Below are 20,367 nucleotides of genomic sequence, written 5' to 3' on the forward strand. Positions count from 1 at the left end.
TGGAAGGGAAATACCAAGTGGAAACTCAGATCCACACAAAAGAATAAACAATGCCAGAAATGGTAAAATAAGTGAGTTTTCTTGTTTTTAAATTTCTTTTTTTTGAGATGGAGTTTCACTTTTTTGCCCAGGCTGGAGTGCAGTGGTGCGATCTTGGTCCACTGCAATCTCCACTTCCCGGGTTCAAGTGATTGTCATGCCTTAGCCTCCTGAGTAGCTTGGACTACAGCATGTGCCACCATGCCCAGCTAAGTTTTGCATTTTTAGTAGAGACAGGGTTTCACCACGTTGGCCAGGCTGGTCTCAAACTCCTGATCTCGGGTGATCCACCTGCCTTGGCCTCCCAAAGTGCTAGGATTACAGGCATGAGCCACTGCGCCTGGCCATTTTTAAATTTCTTTAAAAGATAAGTATCATGGGGATCATAAGATATTTAAATATAAAATATATAGATTGTGATAAATTAAAAATGCATTTTTAAATTCTAATCACCAAAACAATCCTCCCTCCAAACAATCAACAACAAGAAAACACTAGTACAGAGGTATAGCAAATAAGCCAATAATAGAGTTAAAATAGACTGCAAAAAAAAAAAAAATCTCACTCCAAAAAGTAGGTAGGAAAGAGTAAACAAAGAATAGATGAGACAAATAAAAAAGAAATACTAAGATGATAGACTTAAACTCAACCATTACACAAAATGTAATTAAATGTAATTATATTAAATGTAAGCAGTCCAAACACACCACTTAAAAGGCAGAGACTGTCAGACTGGAGAAGAAAGCACAAAAAACACATTTTAATTGTAAAGGTACAGGTTAAGAGTAAATGGATGGAGAAAGATTCCATGAGAGCGCTAATCATAAGACAGATGAAGTGGCCATGTTAATTACAGACAAGATACCCTTCCAGGACAAGGATAAAGAGGATAGCAAGAAAGAACAACATTTCATATGATAAATGGATCAATTCATCAAGAATTCCTCAATTCTAAATATGTATGCACCTGATAACAGAGTTTCAAAATACAAGAAACAAAAACTGATGGAACTGAAAGGAGAAATGGATCCACTGACAATTATAGTTGGAAGGTTTCAACATTCGCCTCTCAGTAATTGGAACAAATAGGCAGAAAAATCAACAAACATAGTATGTAGGTTATCAGAAACTTAAGACTGGTTCTCTATTTCTGCCTTAGAGACTAATGATGTGCATCTCAAATGTGATATGAGCGTGGAACTGAGTTTCAGAATTCCTGGTTTGCAGCTTTCCTTCCTGGAATGCAATTCTTTACCTGTAAAATGGGGTAATATGACCTTATCCACATGGTTGCTGTGATAATTGGATCAGAATGGAAAGAGGTATGGACACTATAAAGTGCTGTGCAAATTCTGGCTATTTTTTACTATCTTTGGTGGCCTAAGGAACAGGATTCTTCTGTGTTACAGGGTCAGGCACTATCTGGCCCCTAGTGATTGATCACCAGCCTGCCTGCCTCCCTGCTAGCTGTGGTGCCCAGGTTGGCCCCTGCCTGTGGTCTCAGCACTCTGTGCCCCATGCTCTGTTCCTAGGCAGGGCATGCAGAAGGAATCATAAGCTTCGCGAACATTGCTTCAGTATCAGCTCGTTTCCCAAACCTGCTCCCTAATTTTTTGCCAGGTGCCCTTTCCCTATTACCTGGTCCTCTGTCTCTGGACTCCTTATTCCTGTTGTTTGGTTTCTTTGGGTGGTTCCCTGGCTTCTTTGCCAACCCCTATGCACTAATCCAACCAGCCTACCACCAGCCACACCTTCCTTCAAGGGTGGGCTGCACATAGACCCATCTGGACTCATTAGGCCCCCCCGGCCTGGTACATCTTTATCACCTGCCAAATTCTGGCTCTGATCTTCCCAGACATGCTCTGGTATCATATCATGACACTACTCAAGACCCAGTGCCACTAATAAGGGGCAAGGAACATTTGCAGCAGGCCACCGGTGTTCTAGGGAAACTTGGATGACCTTTTAAAATGGGGAAAGGAGAACGCACAGGACATAAGCAGGGTCAGCAGCACAGCTAGAGGACAGACAAGGAAGAATGATGCCTTACACTCAGTATGAGTCCTGGATTAGACTGAATGTATCTGAGGACACTACTACATTCACAGCATCACAGGGTGACACCTGTGCCGCAATCTCTGCAGGGGCCACGTGCTACGGGAAAGGCAATAAGCTTTGGGAGAATTCTCTAAGGGAATCCTAACACTGAAGACTTCAACTCGGGGATCATTTCCCAACCCCTTTAGAGGAATTGCAAAAAGTTCTTATATTCTGTTTCTCTTCCTGCTGACTCCACAACACTAGTCCTGAAACCATACCTGTGACAAGACAAATACAAGGCAAATTCCAAGATGACTAACTGCAGAAACCCATCCAACATTTCCTTCTGTTGTGCTGGAATATATCTGTAGGGAATGCGTCTGCCTCTCTGCTGAGGTTTGGAAACCATTTGGTCAAATGACAATTTTAGGTTCTACCCATACCTAGATCAGGGCTTCTCCAACCTCTGTGCATACTGCAATCACCTGGAGTCTTGTAAAGCAAAGATTTTGACTCAGTTTGCATCTGGGCTATGGTGGGGCCCAAGATTGTGCATTTCTAACAAGCTATGTCAATGCTGCTGATGTGTGGCTCATGCTGAGGAGCGCAGACAACACCCAATACAAGTCTACAAGAGCGCCCACCCCAAATCTCATGACGTGCAGAGTCACTCAGCATGAAGGCTTACAGGAGATTCTTGTATTCATTCATATGACATTTTAATCAGTGAGACCAGTTTAGTCAAAGTTTCATCAACCCCAGCGTGTATTAAACTTACCCAGAACTCTTGCAGCTCTGTTAGATGGCTGATATTTTCAATCTTTTTGATTCTATTTGATGCAATGTCCAACATCGTGAGTTTGTTCTAAAAGAAGGAAATAAAATGTTTCCTGGATTACCTCTGATCAACAGTGATTTGCATGACCACGCAGGCAGTGTCAAGTGCTGACCTTAGGGCTGCAGGTGCACTGCCCTCTCTGCCCTCACAGGATAAGGGCATGCTATGGAGGGTGACGAGACCTGCTTGCCTCCTGCAGCCCTCCCTGGGACAGTGTTTCCATCAGAGCCTGCCCAGCTACCTCCTTGAGCTCTCCTGATCGCTGGGATTTGAGATTGTCAGACTCCAAGCCCAGTGCTCCCAGATCCCTGTCCATTGAGGCCCCTAGTGAGACTGATGGTCCCAGGAAGAACTGAGTAACCCCCTGATGCTCTGAAGAAAGGCTGACAATTGTAGTAACATTTACTTAGTGCTCATCACGAGGAAATGTACGACCAAGTAATCTTCAAAACAAAGTTCCTCTCTTCATTTAGGGATGAGAAACTTGGGGCTCAGTGGGGTTAAGAATCTGCCCAGGCGCATAGTAGCAGTGGGAGAGGCAGGACTCTCAGACCGCAGGCCTATACTCTTGTCTGGGAAGAGGGTGCCAGGAGCATGAGTGCAGAGAAAGGACCCGTGCTGAGGACTGGGTGCTGGGCACTGGGTGCTGGGCCTGCTGAGCACCTGCTGCAGGGTGTGTGTCCCCACCAGGAGACAAGAGTGTGTTTTTAGGATCTTCTACTCTGAAAATGCACATCAGTTACTCACTTTCCAAAACAGGTTAGCTAAGCCTGGGTAATAATTTTGCTTCTCATCAAAAGGAAAACATTTACAAGCTGTCTGAGAACATCTGACAAAGTTCATTCCCTTCTCTGCCCTCACACTCTGCTCCCTCCTGAGTCCCTTCCTTGGTTTTCTACTGCATTTTTGGTATTCCAATTCCAAAGCCTTCCAAGTTTTAAGGGAAAGTTAAAACATTTCTCAAAAGCAAACACTCCTCCCCCCATCTCCCCTGAAATGTACCCAGCCAGTAGCTTTCCTAAGTCGAAAGTGCTATGGCTGTGGCCTGGGAGCTCCTCTGGCTGTACCACCCTTGCTGCCTTGGCGCCCAGCGCCCCAGCTGGCACCAGCTGCGCGTGTCAAGTCTGACACCACTCTCCAGCAGGCTATGCGCGGCATGCTGCCTAGGAGGTGCCTTCAAACCACCCCATCTTGGTGCCCTGGTCGGGTCTGCTCACAGAGTATCAGGCTCAACAGTGTGCAAGGGAGGAGCTCAGTGGGGCGGGTTCAGAGCAAAAAGGACTGCAGGAAAATGTTGCAGAAGACGCGACTGTGGGTAATCCAATGACACACCGCCTGGCGGTGGGGCTGGAACAGGCCTCTCTAGCACGGACGGCAGCTCTCCCCCACACTCTGCACCATTCTGAGATGCTCATGGCCATCTGGTATGCAAGCCCAGAAACTGGCAAAATGAAAGTGGCCTGGAACACAGGCAGGATTTGAGCCTCGTGAGGTCCAAGCACCAAGGCTCAGCGTGAGGCGCAGAGCCAGTGGTGGGCTCTGGCTGTGAGAAACGGTCCCTCACCTCTGAGCTCAGGGATCCAGGTAGGCACTCAACAGCATTTCATATTTTTCTAGGGGAGTTGGACAATGTTGTGAAAACTCATCCAAAAGCAAACTAGTAAGAACTGCTTAAGAAATAGAAAAAAGAATGGAACAGGGTGAGGAGAGCAGGCACACCAAAGGGCATGACACAATGCCACAAAAACTACATCTGTCAGGGACCACTGCAAACATATTCTAGACCAACGGGAGAGCCCAGAGCTGGAGGAAACATGAACAAGACAGGAGTTGTGAGACACTGGGATGGGGGGCGTCGTCTAAGTTCCCACCTGGGACAAAACTACATTTACTTTCTTATTTCCCACCATAAAAATAAATTCTAGATAAATTAAGAAACAAAACTTAGGAGAAAATATTTGTCTGATCTTTAGTTGAAAAAAATGGCAGAGGAAAGACTGTCACATTTGATCATGATGAAGATTACAATAACATAATTACCTTTAATACAACAATTTTTTTTTTTTTTTCTGTTTTGTTTCAGAGGCCCAAGAATAGTCTGGTGTTTAACCAAGATCACAGTGTAGCACTTCTACTGGTAAAATTCTGAATTACACTTCTTTCCAGTTTTCCTGGGACTGGCTGCTTATCTGAACTGTGCTGCAGATTGTTTGTCTCCCAGTGGACGCCTGGTGGTGACTGCAGGGCCTTGGCTCAGGGAGGCCAGGGTGCAGGAGGGCACCAGAGCTCCCTTGAGCATGGGCTCCCTGCTGCGCAGCCCACCCGGCCCCAACCCCAGCCCCTGCCACAGTCCTCAGCGCCACATTCCACAGCAGGCACGTCTCCACTTACCACTCTAAACTACACGGGGGAACACTTGGTTTGCACGCTAGTTTTATAAACTTTTAATTTCAATGCAAAGTCAAAGGAAGGTGACCAAAACTTTCCACAGGCAAATTTGAATTTTTCCAAAATTTTATGCAGGTGTTGGTGAAATTTACTGATGCCAACTAGGCCCTGGGGTTGAGGCACAAAGGCCTTTAATGAGATTGAAACACTATGTTTATAGACCAATCTGGTTATATTTGCTGGCAATTTAAAAAACAGAAAAAAACAAGTAAAATTGAATGAGAAAAAGTCTTTTATTTGTCTTGAACACTGCACTGGGGCAGAGCAGGTGAGCTGGAGGCAGCTGAGGAGGGTGGGGGCTCTGTGAGCACACTTCCCCTCAGTATGTGAGGCTGTCCTGCACCTGAGTGAGAAGGGCCGGGGAGGGTGGAAGGAGCATGGACAGGTGAGGACAGGTGTGGACAGCAGGCAGGGAGGAATGGGGGAGGAGGAAGCTGCTCATACTGTAAGAGGAGGAGGGGGCTGGGACTGAGAGCTGGTCCTGTGCTCCCTGTGGGCTGGGAAGTAGGGGCTGAGGCCAGTGGACCCATGGGCAGAAGGTCAGTGGCCTAAAGGGATGCCAGTCACCCTCATGCAGGGCCCTTTACGAGTAGGTTGGGTTTGTTTTTTTCAAACCTTGCAAAATGCCTGCAGTGCACAGTGGGTGTGCAGTGGATGCTGCCCCATTGAGGGAGCCTATGGAAGCCTGTGCTGAAATTCCACATAAAGCGTCAGCCCTTCGAGGCACACTCGGGGCAGAGGGCCAACAGGCACACACAGCTCCTGCACTTTTCGGTATGAGGAGGGGGTCCCTTAGTTTTTAGGATGGGAAGGTCTTTCTGATAAACCTCCAGAGGCAGGGCATCTTCCTGACACTGGCCCGAGAGGCCAGTGTGTGCTGGCTGGCCAGGTGCCTGCCCGCCTGGTGCCCACCACCCACAGCCCCAGACAGACAGTGGGTGTCTTACATTGTTCTCCAGGCCCTCGATGACCTCGATGCCATTGTGGCTGAGGTACAGCTCCCGCAGGTTCACCAGGTTCTGCAGACCCTCGATCTTGGTCAGCCGGTTGCTCTGCAAGAGGGAAACAAGGTTTTGTGTTATCCTGAAGAATTCTAAGAATAGAGCATTTCACTTAAAACATGCTCGAATGGGGCTGGGGCGGTGGCTCATGCCTGTAATCCCAGCACTTTGGGAAGCCAAAGGGGGCAGATCACGAGGTCAGGAGATCGAGACCACCCTGGCTAACATGGTGAAACTCCATCTCTACTAAAAATACAGAAAATTAGCCAGATGTGGTGATGGGCGCCTGTAGTCCCAGCTACTCGGGACGCTGAGGCAGGAGAATGGCGTGAACCTGGGAGGCGGAGATTGCAGTGAGCCGAGATCGTGCCACTGCACTCCAGCCTGGGCAACAGAGCGAGACTCCATCTCAAAAAAAAAAAAGGGCTGGGCATGGTGGCTCACGCCTGTAATCCCAGCACTTTGTGGGGCTGAGGCGGGAGGATCGTGAGGTCACGAGATCAAGACTATCCTGGCTAACACGGTGAAACCCTGTCTCTACGAAAAAAATAAAAAAAAAATTAGCCAGGCGTGGTGGTGGGCACCTGTAGTCCCAGCTACTCGGGAGGCTGAGGCAGGAGAATGGCATGAACCTGGGAGGTGGAGCTTGCAGTGAGCCAAGATTGCACCACTGCACTCCAGCCTGGGTGACAGAGCGAGACTCCGTCTCAAAAAAAAACAAACAAACAAACAAAAAAAACACATGCTAGAATGGGACTCATGTAGAGAAAAAAAGAGGATCAAAATTTTGAGCCTGCTGTACTGAGCTAAAATTCATGCATGGGAATTACATGTTTTTTATATAAAGAATTCATTGTTAGGCCAGGTGCAGTGGCTCTCACCTCTAATCCCAGCACTTTGGGAGGCCAAGGCAGGAGGATCACCTGAGGTCAGGAGTTTGAGACCAGCCTGGCCAACATGGTGAAACCCGTCTCTACTAAAAATACAAAAAATTAGCCAGGCATGGTGGTGCACACCTGTAATCCCAGCTCCTTGGGAGGCTGAGGCAGGAGAATCACTTGAACCCAGGAGGCTCAGGTTGCAGTGAGCCAAGATTGTACCACTGCACTCCAGCCTGGGCAACAAGAGCGAAACTCGATCTCAAAAAAAAAACAAAAAACCAAAAAAAAGAACTCACTGTTAAAAGATATACTTGGTGAAGCTTTACCTGATTTAATAATTTTAAAGTGTAAAAATTACCAAATATTTTAAAGTAAATTAATTATAATTTCTTTCTTTCTTTCTTTTATTTGAGACGGACTCTCGCTCCGTCACCCAGGCTGGAGTGCAGTGGTACGATCTTGGCTTATTGCAACCTCTGCCTCCTGGGTTCAAGCGATTCTCCTGTCTCAGCCTCCTGAGTAGCTGGGATTATAGGTGCCCACCACCACACCCGACTAATATTTATTTTGGTATTTTTAGTAGAGATGGGGTTATCACCATGTTGGCCAGGCTGGTCTTGAACTCCTGACCTCAACTAATCTGCCTGCCTTAGCCTCCCAGAGTGCTGGGATTACAGGCATGAGCCACCATGCCCGGTCTCTAATTTCTTTTAGTACATATTACAACTCAAATTAAACTTTAATAACTTTTTTTTTTTTTGAGATAAGAGTCTCGCTTTGTCACCCAGGCTGGAGTGCAGTGGCACAACCTTGGCTCACTGCAATGTCCTCCTCCTGGATTCAAGCATTTCTCCTGCCTCATCCTCTTGAGTAGCTGGGATGACAGGCACCTGCCACCATGCCTGAATAATTTTTGTATTTTCAATAGAGATGAGATTTCACCATGTTGGCCAGGCTGGTCTCAAACTCCTGACCTCAAATGAACCACCTGCCTTGGCCTCCCAAAGGGCTAGGATTACAGGCGTGAGCCACCACGCCTGGCCTAAGAACTTTTTTTTATATTTTTAATTTTTTTAGAGATGGGCTCTCGCTATGTTGCCCAGGCTGGTCTTGAACTCCTGGGCTCAAGCGATCTGACCACCTAGACCTCCCAAAGTGCTGGGGTTACAGGCATGAGCCACTGCACCAGGCCAAGAACTTTCTTAAAGCCTGGCAAACTTCTGCTTCACCAAGGGTTAAGAGTGGTTTTCACATGCCCCTCAGTGTCAGTAGAGAGGATCAACTAACCACACTGGACCTTGTCCCCAGAGCACTCTGTTCCATCTCGCTTCAAGGGTCCAATTCTGCTAATTTGCTTCCAACACAAAAGGTAAACAGGAGCCTAGGCACACCCAAGTGCTTACCAACTCCCAAATGCAGAAGTCTAACAGGGTTGATATTCTCTGTGCAATGGAAGGAATTGCTTCTACCATTGAGCCAAACACTTTAGAATTTAGAATAAGCTCCACCTTCTGAAGAAGTCCCCTTTGGCTAAAAACCATCTAGGACTGCTACTGGGGGGGAAGGTGGGGGTTGGTGGGTGGAAAAAGCCAAAAACATGGCACTTAAGAATGAAATTTTTTGGGAGGCCAAGGCAGGAGGTTCGCTCGAGTCCAGGAGTTCAAGACCACCCTGGGCAACATAGGGAAACCCCTTCTCTACATAAAATACAAAAATTAGCCAGGCATGGTGGTGTGCACCTGCAGTCCCAGCTACTTGGGAGGCTGAGGAGGGAGGATTGCTTGAGCCTAGGAGTGTGAGGCTATAGTGAGCTATGAATGCACTTGTCACTGCACTCCTGCCTGGATGACAGAGTGAGACCTTGTCTCTTAAAAAAAAAAAGAAAGGCCAGGAGTGGTGGCTCATGCTTGCAAACCCAGCATTTTGGGTGGCCAAGGCAGGAAGATCACATGAGGTCAAGAGTTCAAGACCAGCCTAAGCAACACGGTGAGACCTCATCTCTTCCACGCCTCACCCCCTCGACAAAATATTAGCTGAACGTGGTGGTGCATGCCTTTAGTCCTACCGACTTGGTAGGCTGAGGTGGGAGGTTGGCTTGAGCCCAGGAGTTGGAGGCTGCAGTGAGCTATGATAGCACCACTGCACTGCAGCCTGAGTGACAGATAAAGACCCTGTCTCTAAAAAAGTAAAAAAAAAAAAAAATAATAAATAAAAAAGAGAATCAAGTTTTTGCTTGGCACATGTGTGTATAAAGTCTATGGTATCCAATGTTTCAATTGCTTACTAACAGTGAAATGAAGTGCCAATTGTGAAGGCAGTGAAGGATAAAAACTAAGGTTGTGTCCAGCAGCATTGGCCCTGCCAGGGCTCGCGGGGAAGGGCAGCTCAGGAAGCTCCGTACCTGCATACTGAGGACTGTCAGGTTGGTGAGCGCATCCAGGTTCTGAAGTTTAGTAATTTTGTTTTTCCCCAAAAACAAACTCTCCAGGTTGGTTAAGGTGTCAATATTTTCGATTGCCTGTGGAAAGGACAGAACAGCAATGAGTACTGCAGTTGACGGGCTGCGCCAGGCAGCCGGCAGGTGCCTGGACTGGGGCAGAGCTGTCTGGGCTTCAGCTCTGCGATGTGGGGCTAGTGACGTATCTGCTAAGACTTCCAGTGGAAATCCTACTTGAAGGTAGAATACAATAGTGGCGAGTCCAAGATTGTCTTGAGCTCACTCCCAACCCTCTGATTTCCTGGGGTGCTAAGGAACAGTCTCAGAACCCAATGACCAGTAGATTCCCAAGTCCCTTCCAGTTCTAAATTTGTGAGCTGACACATTAAAATGTCCTCCTGCCGGGCACGGAAATCCCAGCACTTTGGGAAGCTGAGAGGGGCGGATCACAAGGTCAGGAGATCGAGACCATCCTGGCTAACACAGTGAAACCTTGTCTCTACTAAAAATACAAAAAAATTAGCCGGGCGTGGCGGCGGGCACCTGTAGTTCCAGCTACTCTGGAGGCTGAGGCAGGAGAATGGCGTGAACCCGGGAGGTGGAGCTTGCAGTGAGCCGAGATTGTGCCATTGCATTCCAGCCTGGGCAACAGCACAAGACTCCGTCTCAGAAAAAAAAAAAAAAAAAAAAAAAAGTCCTCCCAAGAGCCTCAGCCTCTACAGAAGTGAGGTATGGGGCACTGTGACCTCAAGTCTTTGAAATCCTGGGACCCTCACTTAGGATTCCTGGGGGGGCCTCACACCACAGTACTCTTCCCCTCTTGCCCAGTTTCCACACCCTCCTACATCACTCTTCCTTGCTGTGATCAAGTGCTCCTCTATTCAACCATAAACCTCCAGAGGCAGTGACCACGCTGCCCTGTCTGGTCTCCCCATGGTGACTTGCCTGCAGCAGGATGTTTAATGACTGTTTATTGATTTGACTTCAGTTTCCCTCCTCTGTCAGTTCACTCTCTCTCAGAACAAGTCATTCTTTAAATATTTCAGCAGACACAAAATAACCAGATGAGGTACATGCTAACCACGAGGGGACTCCAGGAGGGAAGATGGTGTGCTAATCCACACACCACCGCAGGACTTGGTGGGGGCGGGGGCATCCTCACATGCTGTAGCCTGCATTAATTTGTGATGAGCCACTGTTCCCCTAGAAAGTTCCATAGTGAGACACTTGGTAAAGTGCGGACATCTGGGCTGCTCTCTAGTTTTAAATGTGTTGCTTTGCTATTTGTGGCCATAAGATCTCTAACAATAACTGTCAAGAGACCCTTGCCAAAACCACCCTCCCTTGGTTTGTATCCTGTCCAAGCTCTCAAGGGCCCAGGACAGACATAGCATGCTATAATACTTCCAGAAGCCAAACAGAGGGGCATTCTGAACATGGGCAGGGGCGGACGTGCTCAGAAACACCTGCCAAAGCCACTAAGCAAGGCCGGGGGAAGCACAGGCTCTGTGCCATGACCCTGATTAGGAGCCAGGCGTGGGGCTCGAATGCTCTTTTGGCTGACAGAAGTCCTCCTCCCTGCCCACGGGAACCCTCCTTCCTCTCTGCACGGCAGATCCACCTCCAATGTCAGTCCTCCTGGGACACCCTCTCAAGTTCCCCTCCAGCACATGACGGTGGTTATGAGTCAGCTGGTGAAGACTTGATCCTGCTTCTGTGGAACACCAGATCACTTTTCAAAAGTCTTTTATTTCCATTCTGTCCCATGTTTTCAAGGTCAAATGGATCCTGGAGAACAGATGTAATCCTGCTGGGGACTGTGTCCCAGGAGTATAATGCCGTCCAGGGAGGAAGGCCCAACTCAGCACTGCCTTTGGGAGTGTGTCAGCATCAAGAGACTTTCTAAAGCCGCTGGTATGTACATCAGTTCACTTCAAGTGCCCACTTTGCTGGGCTTGGGAAACTTTCATCTCAAAGAAGCATGCCAGAGAAGATTACTATGAGTAAGTTCAAGAGCAAGGCATTCAGGTCGGTTGGCTCATCTCAGGCAGAATGTAACTGGGAATGGTGTGATTCAGGGCCATGATTTGGATGAAGAGCAACTGAAATCTATGTGCAGAAGAAAGGCTAGACCACTCAGGACTTACTGATACTGACTTCCAGTTAGCATTTTTTCTTAAAAAAACAATAATTTCCTTGTTCATGAAAAAAACCACAGCATCATAAGAAATGCATACTCACCATGCATTCTACATATACCCACTGAGTCCACACACAACCCGCTAGCTGCCTCTCCCTGAATATACTAGTCAGGGCTGTCTGCACCTACCCGGATGCGGTTAGATCCCAGCTCTAGCATCTGTAGTTGATGTAAGTTGCTTAAGTTCTCAATTTTACTGATTTTATTGTTGACCAAGAAGAGTTTTTTCAGTCGTGTCAACTTGTCAACCCCTTCGATGTTTCTCAGCAGATTAAAAGAAATATCTAGAATCCTGAGAACAACCAAAACAGTTTTTTAAAAAATTACATGGGCATAGGTTGCACAGAACTCACAATTTAACCACTGAAGGTGGCATCCCCATCAGGGACTGCAGTCACTACGAGGCGGGCGAGGGTGAGGTGGCCTGACTGTGCCCCTGCTGCCGCCTGGCTCACACTGATGCTGTCGTGAGGGGTTTGGAGGCTGCCCAGGAGCCTGGAGCAAGCCAGAGGCAGCCTACAGGCTCCTGATGCCCTGGCTCCCAGTACAGTATCTGAGACAGAAACTATGTTTCATTCACACCTGTGCCCATGACAGGACCTCACACCAGGCTCTGCACACAGAAGGGGCCTGAGAAGTATTGAATTAGAAATAGAAACAAAACAAGCACAAATGAATGAGCAACAAAGGGCAGAAATCCAGGTAAAGTTATAACTAGGACCTGGCTCCTTCTTTTTTAATTTTAATTTTTGTAGACAGGTCTTGTTATGTTGCCCAGGCTATTTCGAACTTCTAGGTTTGAGTGATCCTCCCAATTTGGCCTCCCAAAGCGCTGAGATTACAGGTATGTACCACTGCACCTGGCCTAGGACCTAACTCCTTAAATTAGAAATGTCACTTTTTTTTTTTTTTTTTTTTTTGAGACGGAGTCTCGCTGTCACCCAGGCTGGAGTGCAGTGGCGCGATCTCGGCTCACTGCAGGCTCCGCCCTCTGGGGTTCACGCCATTCTCTTGCCTCAGCCTCCCGAGTAGCTGGGACTGCAGGTGCCCGCCACTTCGCCTGGCTAATTTTTTCTATTTTTAGTAGAGACGGGGTTTCACCGGGTTAGCCAGGATGGTCTCGATCTCCTGACCTCGTGATCCGCTCGCCTCGGCCTCCCAAAGTGCTGGGATTACAGGCGTGAGCCACCGCGCCCGGCTGTCACTTTTTTTTTTAATTTAAAAAAAGAGTATTCAAAAGGCAAGAGGAAATTCTGGATTAACTTTCCCCTCTACCGATTTCAGTATCATCCCTGAATGGAGGCTTTCCAGAAGTCCCCACTGCAGCCTTCCCATCAAAGATTTACTTTGGAAGCCAGGACTGTTCAGGAAGCCGAAGACATGCATGAAGCCAGTGAGGCCTCCTGGAGCCCTGAACACAGCAGGAAGAGATTTGGGATTCAGATGCAGGGCAGGACCATGTGGCAGAGGCAGCCTGTCAAGGGCTAAGAGCCAGCAGGAAGTTGGCTCTGGAGAGACTGGACACCCCCCACCCAGTGGCCTTCCCACCATGCTGTTCTCCTGTGGGTCTCATGACTCACTCCAGCTCTGTTAGCGCCTCCAGATTCTCAATCTTCTTGATCTGGTTGTCGTAAAGATCCAGCTCTCGAAGACTCTGTAGCTCCTCCAGATTCTCAATGCATTTAATTAAATTTTGGCGGAGGCAGAGAGTCTGGGGGATGGGAAAAGGACAATTGACACAGGCAAGGGGGAGGCCATGAGAAGGCCTCATCCGGTACTGGAGGACACACGACAGGCCTTTCTGGTGGAAGGACATGTCTTCGTTCTCCTGCTGTTTCCTAGAAAGGTGCGGACCTTTGAGAGGCAGGCGGGCAAGGGCACTAAGCTAGAATTCCTCAACACACCTGAGGATGGGCAGGAACCCAAAGGGAGGCAGGAGGCAGGCCCCCCCCCCCCCCAACCAAGCAGGCCTAGCTGGGGAGGGAGGCATTGGCCTGGGGTATGGGTGTTTGCCACTACCTGGCAGAACATAAGAACCTTTGGTGGGCTCAATTTTGACAAATTCAAATGAGATGCACGGAGGACCGTAAAATTCAGTGAGTGCCTAATTGAACACAGACACAGAACTGAGGCAGGCCAGAGTCACAGGTCACTGGCTGCCTGGGCTCAGGAGAGCCAGCCCCAGGGCTGCGCCTCAAGTCCCTCGACTGCAATCTCACACCTGCTGTGCTCCCAGTAAAGAAAGGCCTGCTACAAGGTGGAGGCAGTCACGCCTCCCACAGGCTGGGACAAGGACCACAACTTAGGACTGATTGCTCGATTCTGGACTTATCCACATCCTATGGGTGAGCGTCATAGTCCCCTCATGAGAGTCCCTCTCACCTTCACTTTCTTCAGTACCTCAAATCCTTCAATCTTCCCAATGCGATAATGATTCAAATCAACATCCTGAAACAAAGCAGAAATCTATACTCAGCTATAGCAAAGTGGCTGGAGACCTGTGTCGTCCTGGAAGAGGAGCTATCAGAGGAGGCCTGGAAGTGGGCAGCAGTGGGGGAGGCAGTGCCAGGTGGCTCGGCAGCACACAGATGTCAGTGACAAGGTGTGCTGCGGGGGCTCTTTGGCTTAGTGATGACTATGTAAAACTGGCCCTTAAAATGATTGGTACGTGACATCTTTTTCTCATTCCTTAGATCCTGTATGCACAAAACATAAGCTCAGGCTCTGAGGATATGCACCCCATCCCATCACCATCAGAGACACGCTGTGGGCTCAGGAGGCCCAGCGGCCAGTCATATACAGCCTGGGGCCGTTGGGACCCCCATGTATAATGTAATCATCAGACCCAGACAATGTTTGAGTCAAAGGCATCTCATCTGCCACGCAATCCTCAAGGGTGGAACAGACATGGGGATACCAATCACTGGTAAGAAAAACATGAACACAGGACTCTGACTCAACCAAGGGAGGCTTAGGCCACCTCTCCAGGGAAATAACTTACTAATCTCATACAAGATAATCTGACAGCGTGGTCCATCACCACGCCCAAGGCTGGGCTGCACAGGCGGCATTACCTCTGCATCTCTGTCCAGGTTGATGGTTTCCATGTCCACAGGCAGCTCATGTTCTTCTGAAAAAATAAGAAAAAGAGGTTTGTTCAGAACCCCATTAACAGGAGGCATTGGTGAAGAGCTGCTTCTGGCTGAGGTCTGGGGCTGTTTGGTGCCCAGAGCCAGCTCAAACCCCGAGGAGGAACCAATGGGAAGGTTTGCTTCGGACCTGGAGAATGTGGCAGGGTTAGACCCTGCTCCAACAATAGTGATGTTTTAAGCATTCTGAATTTCCTGAATTCAGATATTGGCAAAGGTGTCCAAACATCCATCTGTGCCTTTGAACTTCCTGAGAAAGGAAATGTGTTTTGAAGCTGTTAGTGGGAAGGAGGGGAGGAAGCAGCTGAGTGCAGGTGAGCAGGGCAGCACTACTGCCTTTCCGTGACTCCCAGAGCCGCAGAACTGGCAGCAGCCTGCCTCCTATGTAGCTTTTCTCTTTTTGTTTGTGGCAATAAACCAGGCTATTAGAATCTAGACCATGCTGGGCACATCAGATGATCTAGGATGGGCCTTTTATTGCTTTGGAAGGTGGCCCAGCATCTACAAACACTTCCCTCTGCAAAGAGCAAAACAAAACAAAACATAGTTCAACAGATAGGATCAAAGAGGCTCACTGAATAATTTAAACACACTTCTCAATGGGGAGACTGGTGAACTCACTCCAGTAGAGAAGCCCATTGGATTTCGCGAGGACTCTCCACCCTGGGAGCCGGCCTCCTCTGTGCGGAGGAGGCAGAGAGCTGCTCTCCCTGCTGAGGCGACAGCCTCCCTGTTAAGCACATCCTCATTTCATTTCATTGTAACCTACCTCAGCATATGTGCTGAAAAGGACTAAGACATACACAGACGCACACACACACACGCATGCACAAAGACACACGCATGCACGACAGTGGTATACACAGACTCATGCAGATACAAACACGCACACGCACCCCTCAAAACACTTAAAAAAAATTAACAGTAATTCCTCAACATCACCAAAGATTGTCAGTGTTCGTATTTCCTCAACTGTCTTAACATTTCTTCCCTTAGTTTACTTGCATTATGATCCAAATAAGGCTGTATATTGTGACTAGATGGTATTTCCCTTTTAAAAATTTTTTTAATTAATTTTTTTTTTAAGAGACAGGGTCTCACTCTGCTGCTAAGGCTGGAGTATAGTGGTGTGATCATAGCTCACTGCAGCCTTGAACTTGTGGGCTCAAGCAATCCTTGTCTTGGGCTCCCAGGAAGCTGAGACTACAGGTGTCAGCCACCATGCCTGACTAATTTTTTAAAACCATGTTTTGCACAATCAGGGTCTCGCTATGTTGCCCAGGCTGGTCTGGAACTCCTAGCCTCAAGTGATCCTCCCACCTTGGCCTCCCAAAGTGCCAGGATTACATGCACGAGCCACTGCACCCAGCCCAGCATTTTTCTTAAATTTCTTTGTTCCCCTTGCAGTTTTCTGTTGTAGGAAAACAAGCTGTTTGTCTTGTAGTGCTTCTCCCAGTCTGGATTCTGTGAATTATACCCATAGGATGCTCTTTCTCCTGTAAACGGATTGTCATTGTCACTACCTTACAGGGCTGTCAGCGCTCTTATTGTGGCTCTTCCTAGAGCAAACGTGCACTTGCTTCTGCAGGGGAGTGAGCTCACACAGCCCTGGACCACATGCCAAGGGCTGGCTCCTCCAGCCTGGCTCCTCACCTCACCTGGAGGCCTCTGAGAGGAGCACTTGACATCAGACCAGCTTAACAAAGTAATGATCCCACATGGCTGCATTCACTTCACTGTTTTTCCACTATGCCTTTTCTATAACCATCAACTGTGGTTGGTTAAAAAAAAAAAATGTTTACTATAGTTTATCCACAACTGTAAAGGATACCAACCTGAGAATTAAATAAAAAGAACTGGGCAAAACCAAGAGATAGATACAAATCACCTCAAAAGACAATGTCAAGTCACCGTTCATAAGCTCAGCAAGTTGCACTGGAAGAGGCGCTACAATTAAGGCAGGGCGCCCAGGTCGTGTAGTCCAAACCAGGACCCTTTGAGAGCAGAAGGGCACAGTTATGCTGGGCCAGCAGGCAGAAACGGGCTCCTCAGGACACATGGTCAGGCTCCTCAGGACATATGGTCACATGGCTTTAAGGGGTCTTGTTTGTAATACATCCAGCATGGCTGGCCGCTCACCACTCAAAATGTCAGCTAACCTCTGAAACAAGGTTTCCAGCCTAGAATGCCCTTCTGAGTGTATTACATATTCATCATATTTTAAAAATAATTTAGGGAAAATAGGTAGAAGGTAACAGTTGACATGATTAAATTTGTTTTAACTGAATTTAAGACTCAAGTAAACACAGGAGAAAGTCTTGGCTCCTCTAAGGGCTAGAAATGCATATTCCCAGAAAATTCATAATCGGCTAATCATCTCGAAGAAAAAAACTTGGATTTTTCCAGGCCAGGCCAGCTGGTCTGCCTTGTAGCCATGTGCCCTTGGACAAGCGGCAGAGAGTCTCATTTTCCTCATCTATAACACATTACCACACTGTGTACTTACAGAACATGATGACAACATCATTAGCCTGTGCTAGTGAGCCAGGGAAAGAAAGCACACAGGGCTTGCTCTGCCAGGACTTGCTCTGCCAGCACACAGGGCTTGCTCTGCTCCATAAACACCCAATGTCTCAGCAGCACCCATCTGAGGATAGCGGGGGCTCCTACCGCTCCACTGTTGGTGACTAAGCCAGGCGATAACGGAAGCTTCCATCTATCACTCCCATGCACTTTATTCCACCCACATCACTTCCAGAACATCAGCCCCAAAGTTCCAAAGTGAATGTGACTGGTACTTTTGTGGTAATCTCCTTGTGTCTTAAAAGTAGGTTGCCATAGTTACCAATTATCTTTGCTGGCACAGAGAGCACAATGTTATTTTAAAAATTAGGTTTGTTTCTTTATAAATTTATTTTCATTTTTATAAGGGATGCATGATTATTCATACACTGTATACAAATCTAGAAAACACAAAATGTATAGATCCTTCTTAAACCTGCTGTTTGGAAAGACTCAGCCCGTTTGATGTGTTTTCTTTCTGTAGCAGGTAAAGTACATACATGCATGCATACTGTTCAGAAACTTTTTTTTTTTTATTTGAGATGGAGTCTCACTCTGTCGCCCCAGCTGGAGTGCAGTGGTGTGATCTCAGCTCACTGCAACCTCTGCCTCCCTGGTTCAAGTGATTCTCCTGCCTCAGCCTCCCGAGTAGCTGGGACTACAGGCGCACACACCACCATGCCTGGCTAATTGTTCTTTTTTTTGTATTTTTAGTAGAGACAGGGTTTCACCATGTTGGCCAGGCTGGTCTCGAACTCCTGACCTCAAATGATCCACCCGCCTTGGCCTCCCAAAGTGCTAGGATTACAGGCGTGAGCCATCACGCCCGGCCACATCTAAGCACTTTAGAAGTCAATCCTCAGGCCTATAAAAATGGTAAGGCAAGACTCAGAAATAATTTCTCTCAGAGACTAAAGGTTTCTATTGCTATGGTAGGACATAGAAACATAGCAGTCAGCCATAACATTTATTTCAAATCTCATTTCCTAAACATATGGTTAATAAAACAATGTTGCGGTTCTTTTTTTTTTCCTTTTTTCTTTTTTTGAGATGGAGTATCCCTCTGTCACCCAGGCTGGAGTGCAGTGGTGCGTTCTTGGCTCACTGCAACCTCCACCTCCTAGGTTCAAGTGATTCTCCTGCCTCAGCCTCCCGAGTAACTGGGATTACAGGCACATGCTGCCATGCCCGGCTAATTTTTGTATTTTTTGTAGAGACAGGGTTTCACCATGTTGGCCAGGATGGGCTTGATCTCCTGACCTCATGATCCACCCGCCTTGGCCTTCCAAAGTGCTGGGATTACAGGCATGAGCCACCACGCCTGGCCAACGATGTCGTGGTTCTATCTCAGACGGCATACTAGTACCAATATTCGTGCTAGGATTTGCCTTCAGTGGAATTGGAAAAAACCACGTCCTTTCTGCAAATGCCGTCAATGAGTCAGCCTGCTGAGGGAGCACCTCGAAGAGCATATCCACCTGCCCTGGGCCACTGAGGGCCCCTAAGGAGCACGGCAGTCCTTCTCCAGACCGACACAGCACCCACGCCCAGGGCCAGACCATGTGCAGCACAGCCCACATCCCCCAACCAGCAGATGTCCCCAAGGGAGCTGCGCCTGGTACCTTCTGGGTCCTCCTCCCCCTGCTCCTCCCCATCCTTCAGGCTCTGTTCACTGAGGTCGGCCACGATGCCGCTGCTGTGTTTCTTCCCTTCTTCATCGCCGGATTCTTCGGACTCGACCCGCCTGTCAACTGAACCCACACATGTCAATGAGCATTCACATCTACTTTATGGGACTTTGAGGAACATATAATAAACACCCAGTTGTAAGTCAAGAGGATTTCATTTAAACATGTTTGTTGAATCCAGTTCAATGAACATTGAGTGTCTCCCATGTCCCAGCACCACTTGAGGCATATGGCCGCAGGGAGAATGGGGAGCAGGGTGTGGTGCCCACATGGACACTTAGGTGAGGAACACACTACTTCTGCCCTCAAGGAGCTTGTGAAGAATTGCCCAGTGTTCTGAAAGCCTTGGATCACCTGTGATTAAATCCACTAATGGAATCAGGTAGTGAAGCACCTCCTGAGTGCCTTTCACTTTTGGGCTGGGTGATCACCACTGTGACCCTTCTGCCACATATCTCCATCCATGCTCTACTATTCATCTGGCTAAGAAAACCAGCCAAGTTCACAGGCCCACGTTCTGAAAGAAATCAAGACTAACTCAAATCAGACTGTGGGCAGGGAGGATCACTAAGAAAAAGGAGAATACAGCCAATAGTGCTGACTGCCCACAGAAAGCTCACTGGTGTGAAATGAGCTTTCACACTGGACACTAGACAGAGTGTTAGCAACTTAAGGCTTTTAAAGGTTCATAAATATTTTTTGAATTAAAGAACAAGGCAATTCAATGTGTCAGGTAAAAATTCTTTGGTAAGGTTGTCAAGTCATTTTCCTTTTTTATAACTTTACTCATGACCTCTTTTGGAAGTCTGTCTGGAAAACATGAGGCACTAACACATTACTTGGAATTATCAACCATACTGAAAATACTCTCTTTCCTGACTATGGTTTATCTACAAAGAGATGTGCTCTTTGAGGGAAAAAGTTCAATTTCATCTTTGTACTTCCTGCTTAGCCTAGCAAAGTAAAACCCAAGAAAGGATTGCTATATAAAACAAGTCCTTATAAAACCCACCTCCGAAACCTCCAAATCCATCTCTTCTTCCCTACCCCCGCAATGACGGTGGCTCAGTTACTTATTAGCTGC

The 20,367-nt window shown here is 47.7% G+C and overlaps 1 protein-coding gene across 2 annotated transcripts in view; it reads right to left on the reverse strand.

Annotated features, from left to right (window-relative positions):
* PPP1R7 (protein phosphatase 1 regulatory subunit 7) overlaps positions 1-20,367 on the reverse strand; it is a 34,599-nt gene that overhangs the window by 11,094 nt on the left and 3,138 nt on the right. For both annotated transcript variants that reach the window (XM_058436512.1, XM_058436515.1), the window contains 8 exons: positions 19,218-19,346; positions 14,959-15,014; positions 14,267-14,332; positions 13,465-13,595; positions 12,014-12,176; positions 9,649-9,765; positions 6,313-6,417; positions 2,858-2,944 (listed from right to left, as the gene is read on the reverse strand). In XM_058436512.1, coding sequence (XP_058292495.1) covers positions 2,858-2,944; positions 6,313-6,417; positions 9,649-9,765; positions 12,014-12,176; positions 13,465-13,595; positions 14,267-14,332; positions 14,959-15,014; positions 19,218-19,346 — 854 coding nt within the window. The remainder of the gene's footprint in view (positions 1-2,857; positions 2,945-6,312; positions 6,418-9,648; positions 9,766-12,013; positions 12,177-13,464; positions 13,596-14,266; positions 14,333-14,958; positions 15,015-19,217; positions 19,347-20,367) is intronic.

The sequence above is a fragment of the Hylobates moloch genome, unplaced genomic scaffold (assembly GCF_009828535.3).
Source record: "Hylobates moloch isolate HMO894 unplaced genomic scaffold, HMol_V3 SCAFFOLD_1, whole genome shotgun sequence".
NCBI classification, from domain to species: Eukaryota; Metazoa; Chordata; class Mammalia; order Primates; family Hylobatidae; genus Hylobates; species Hylobates moloch.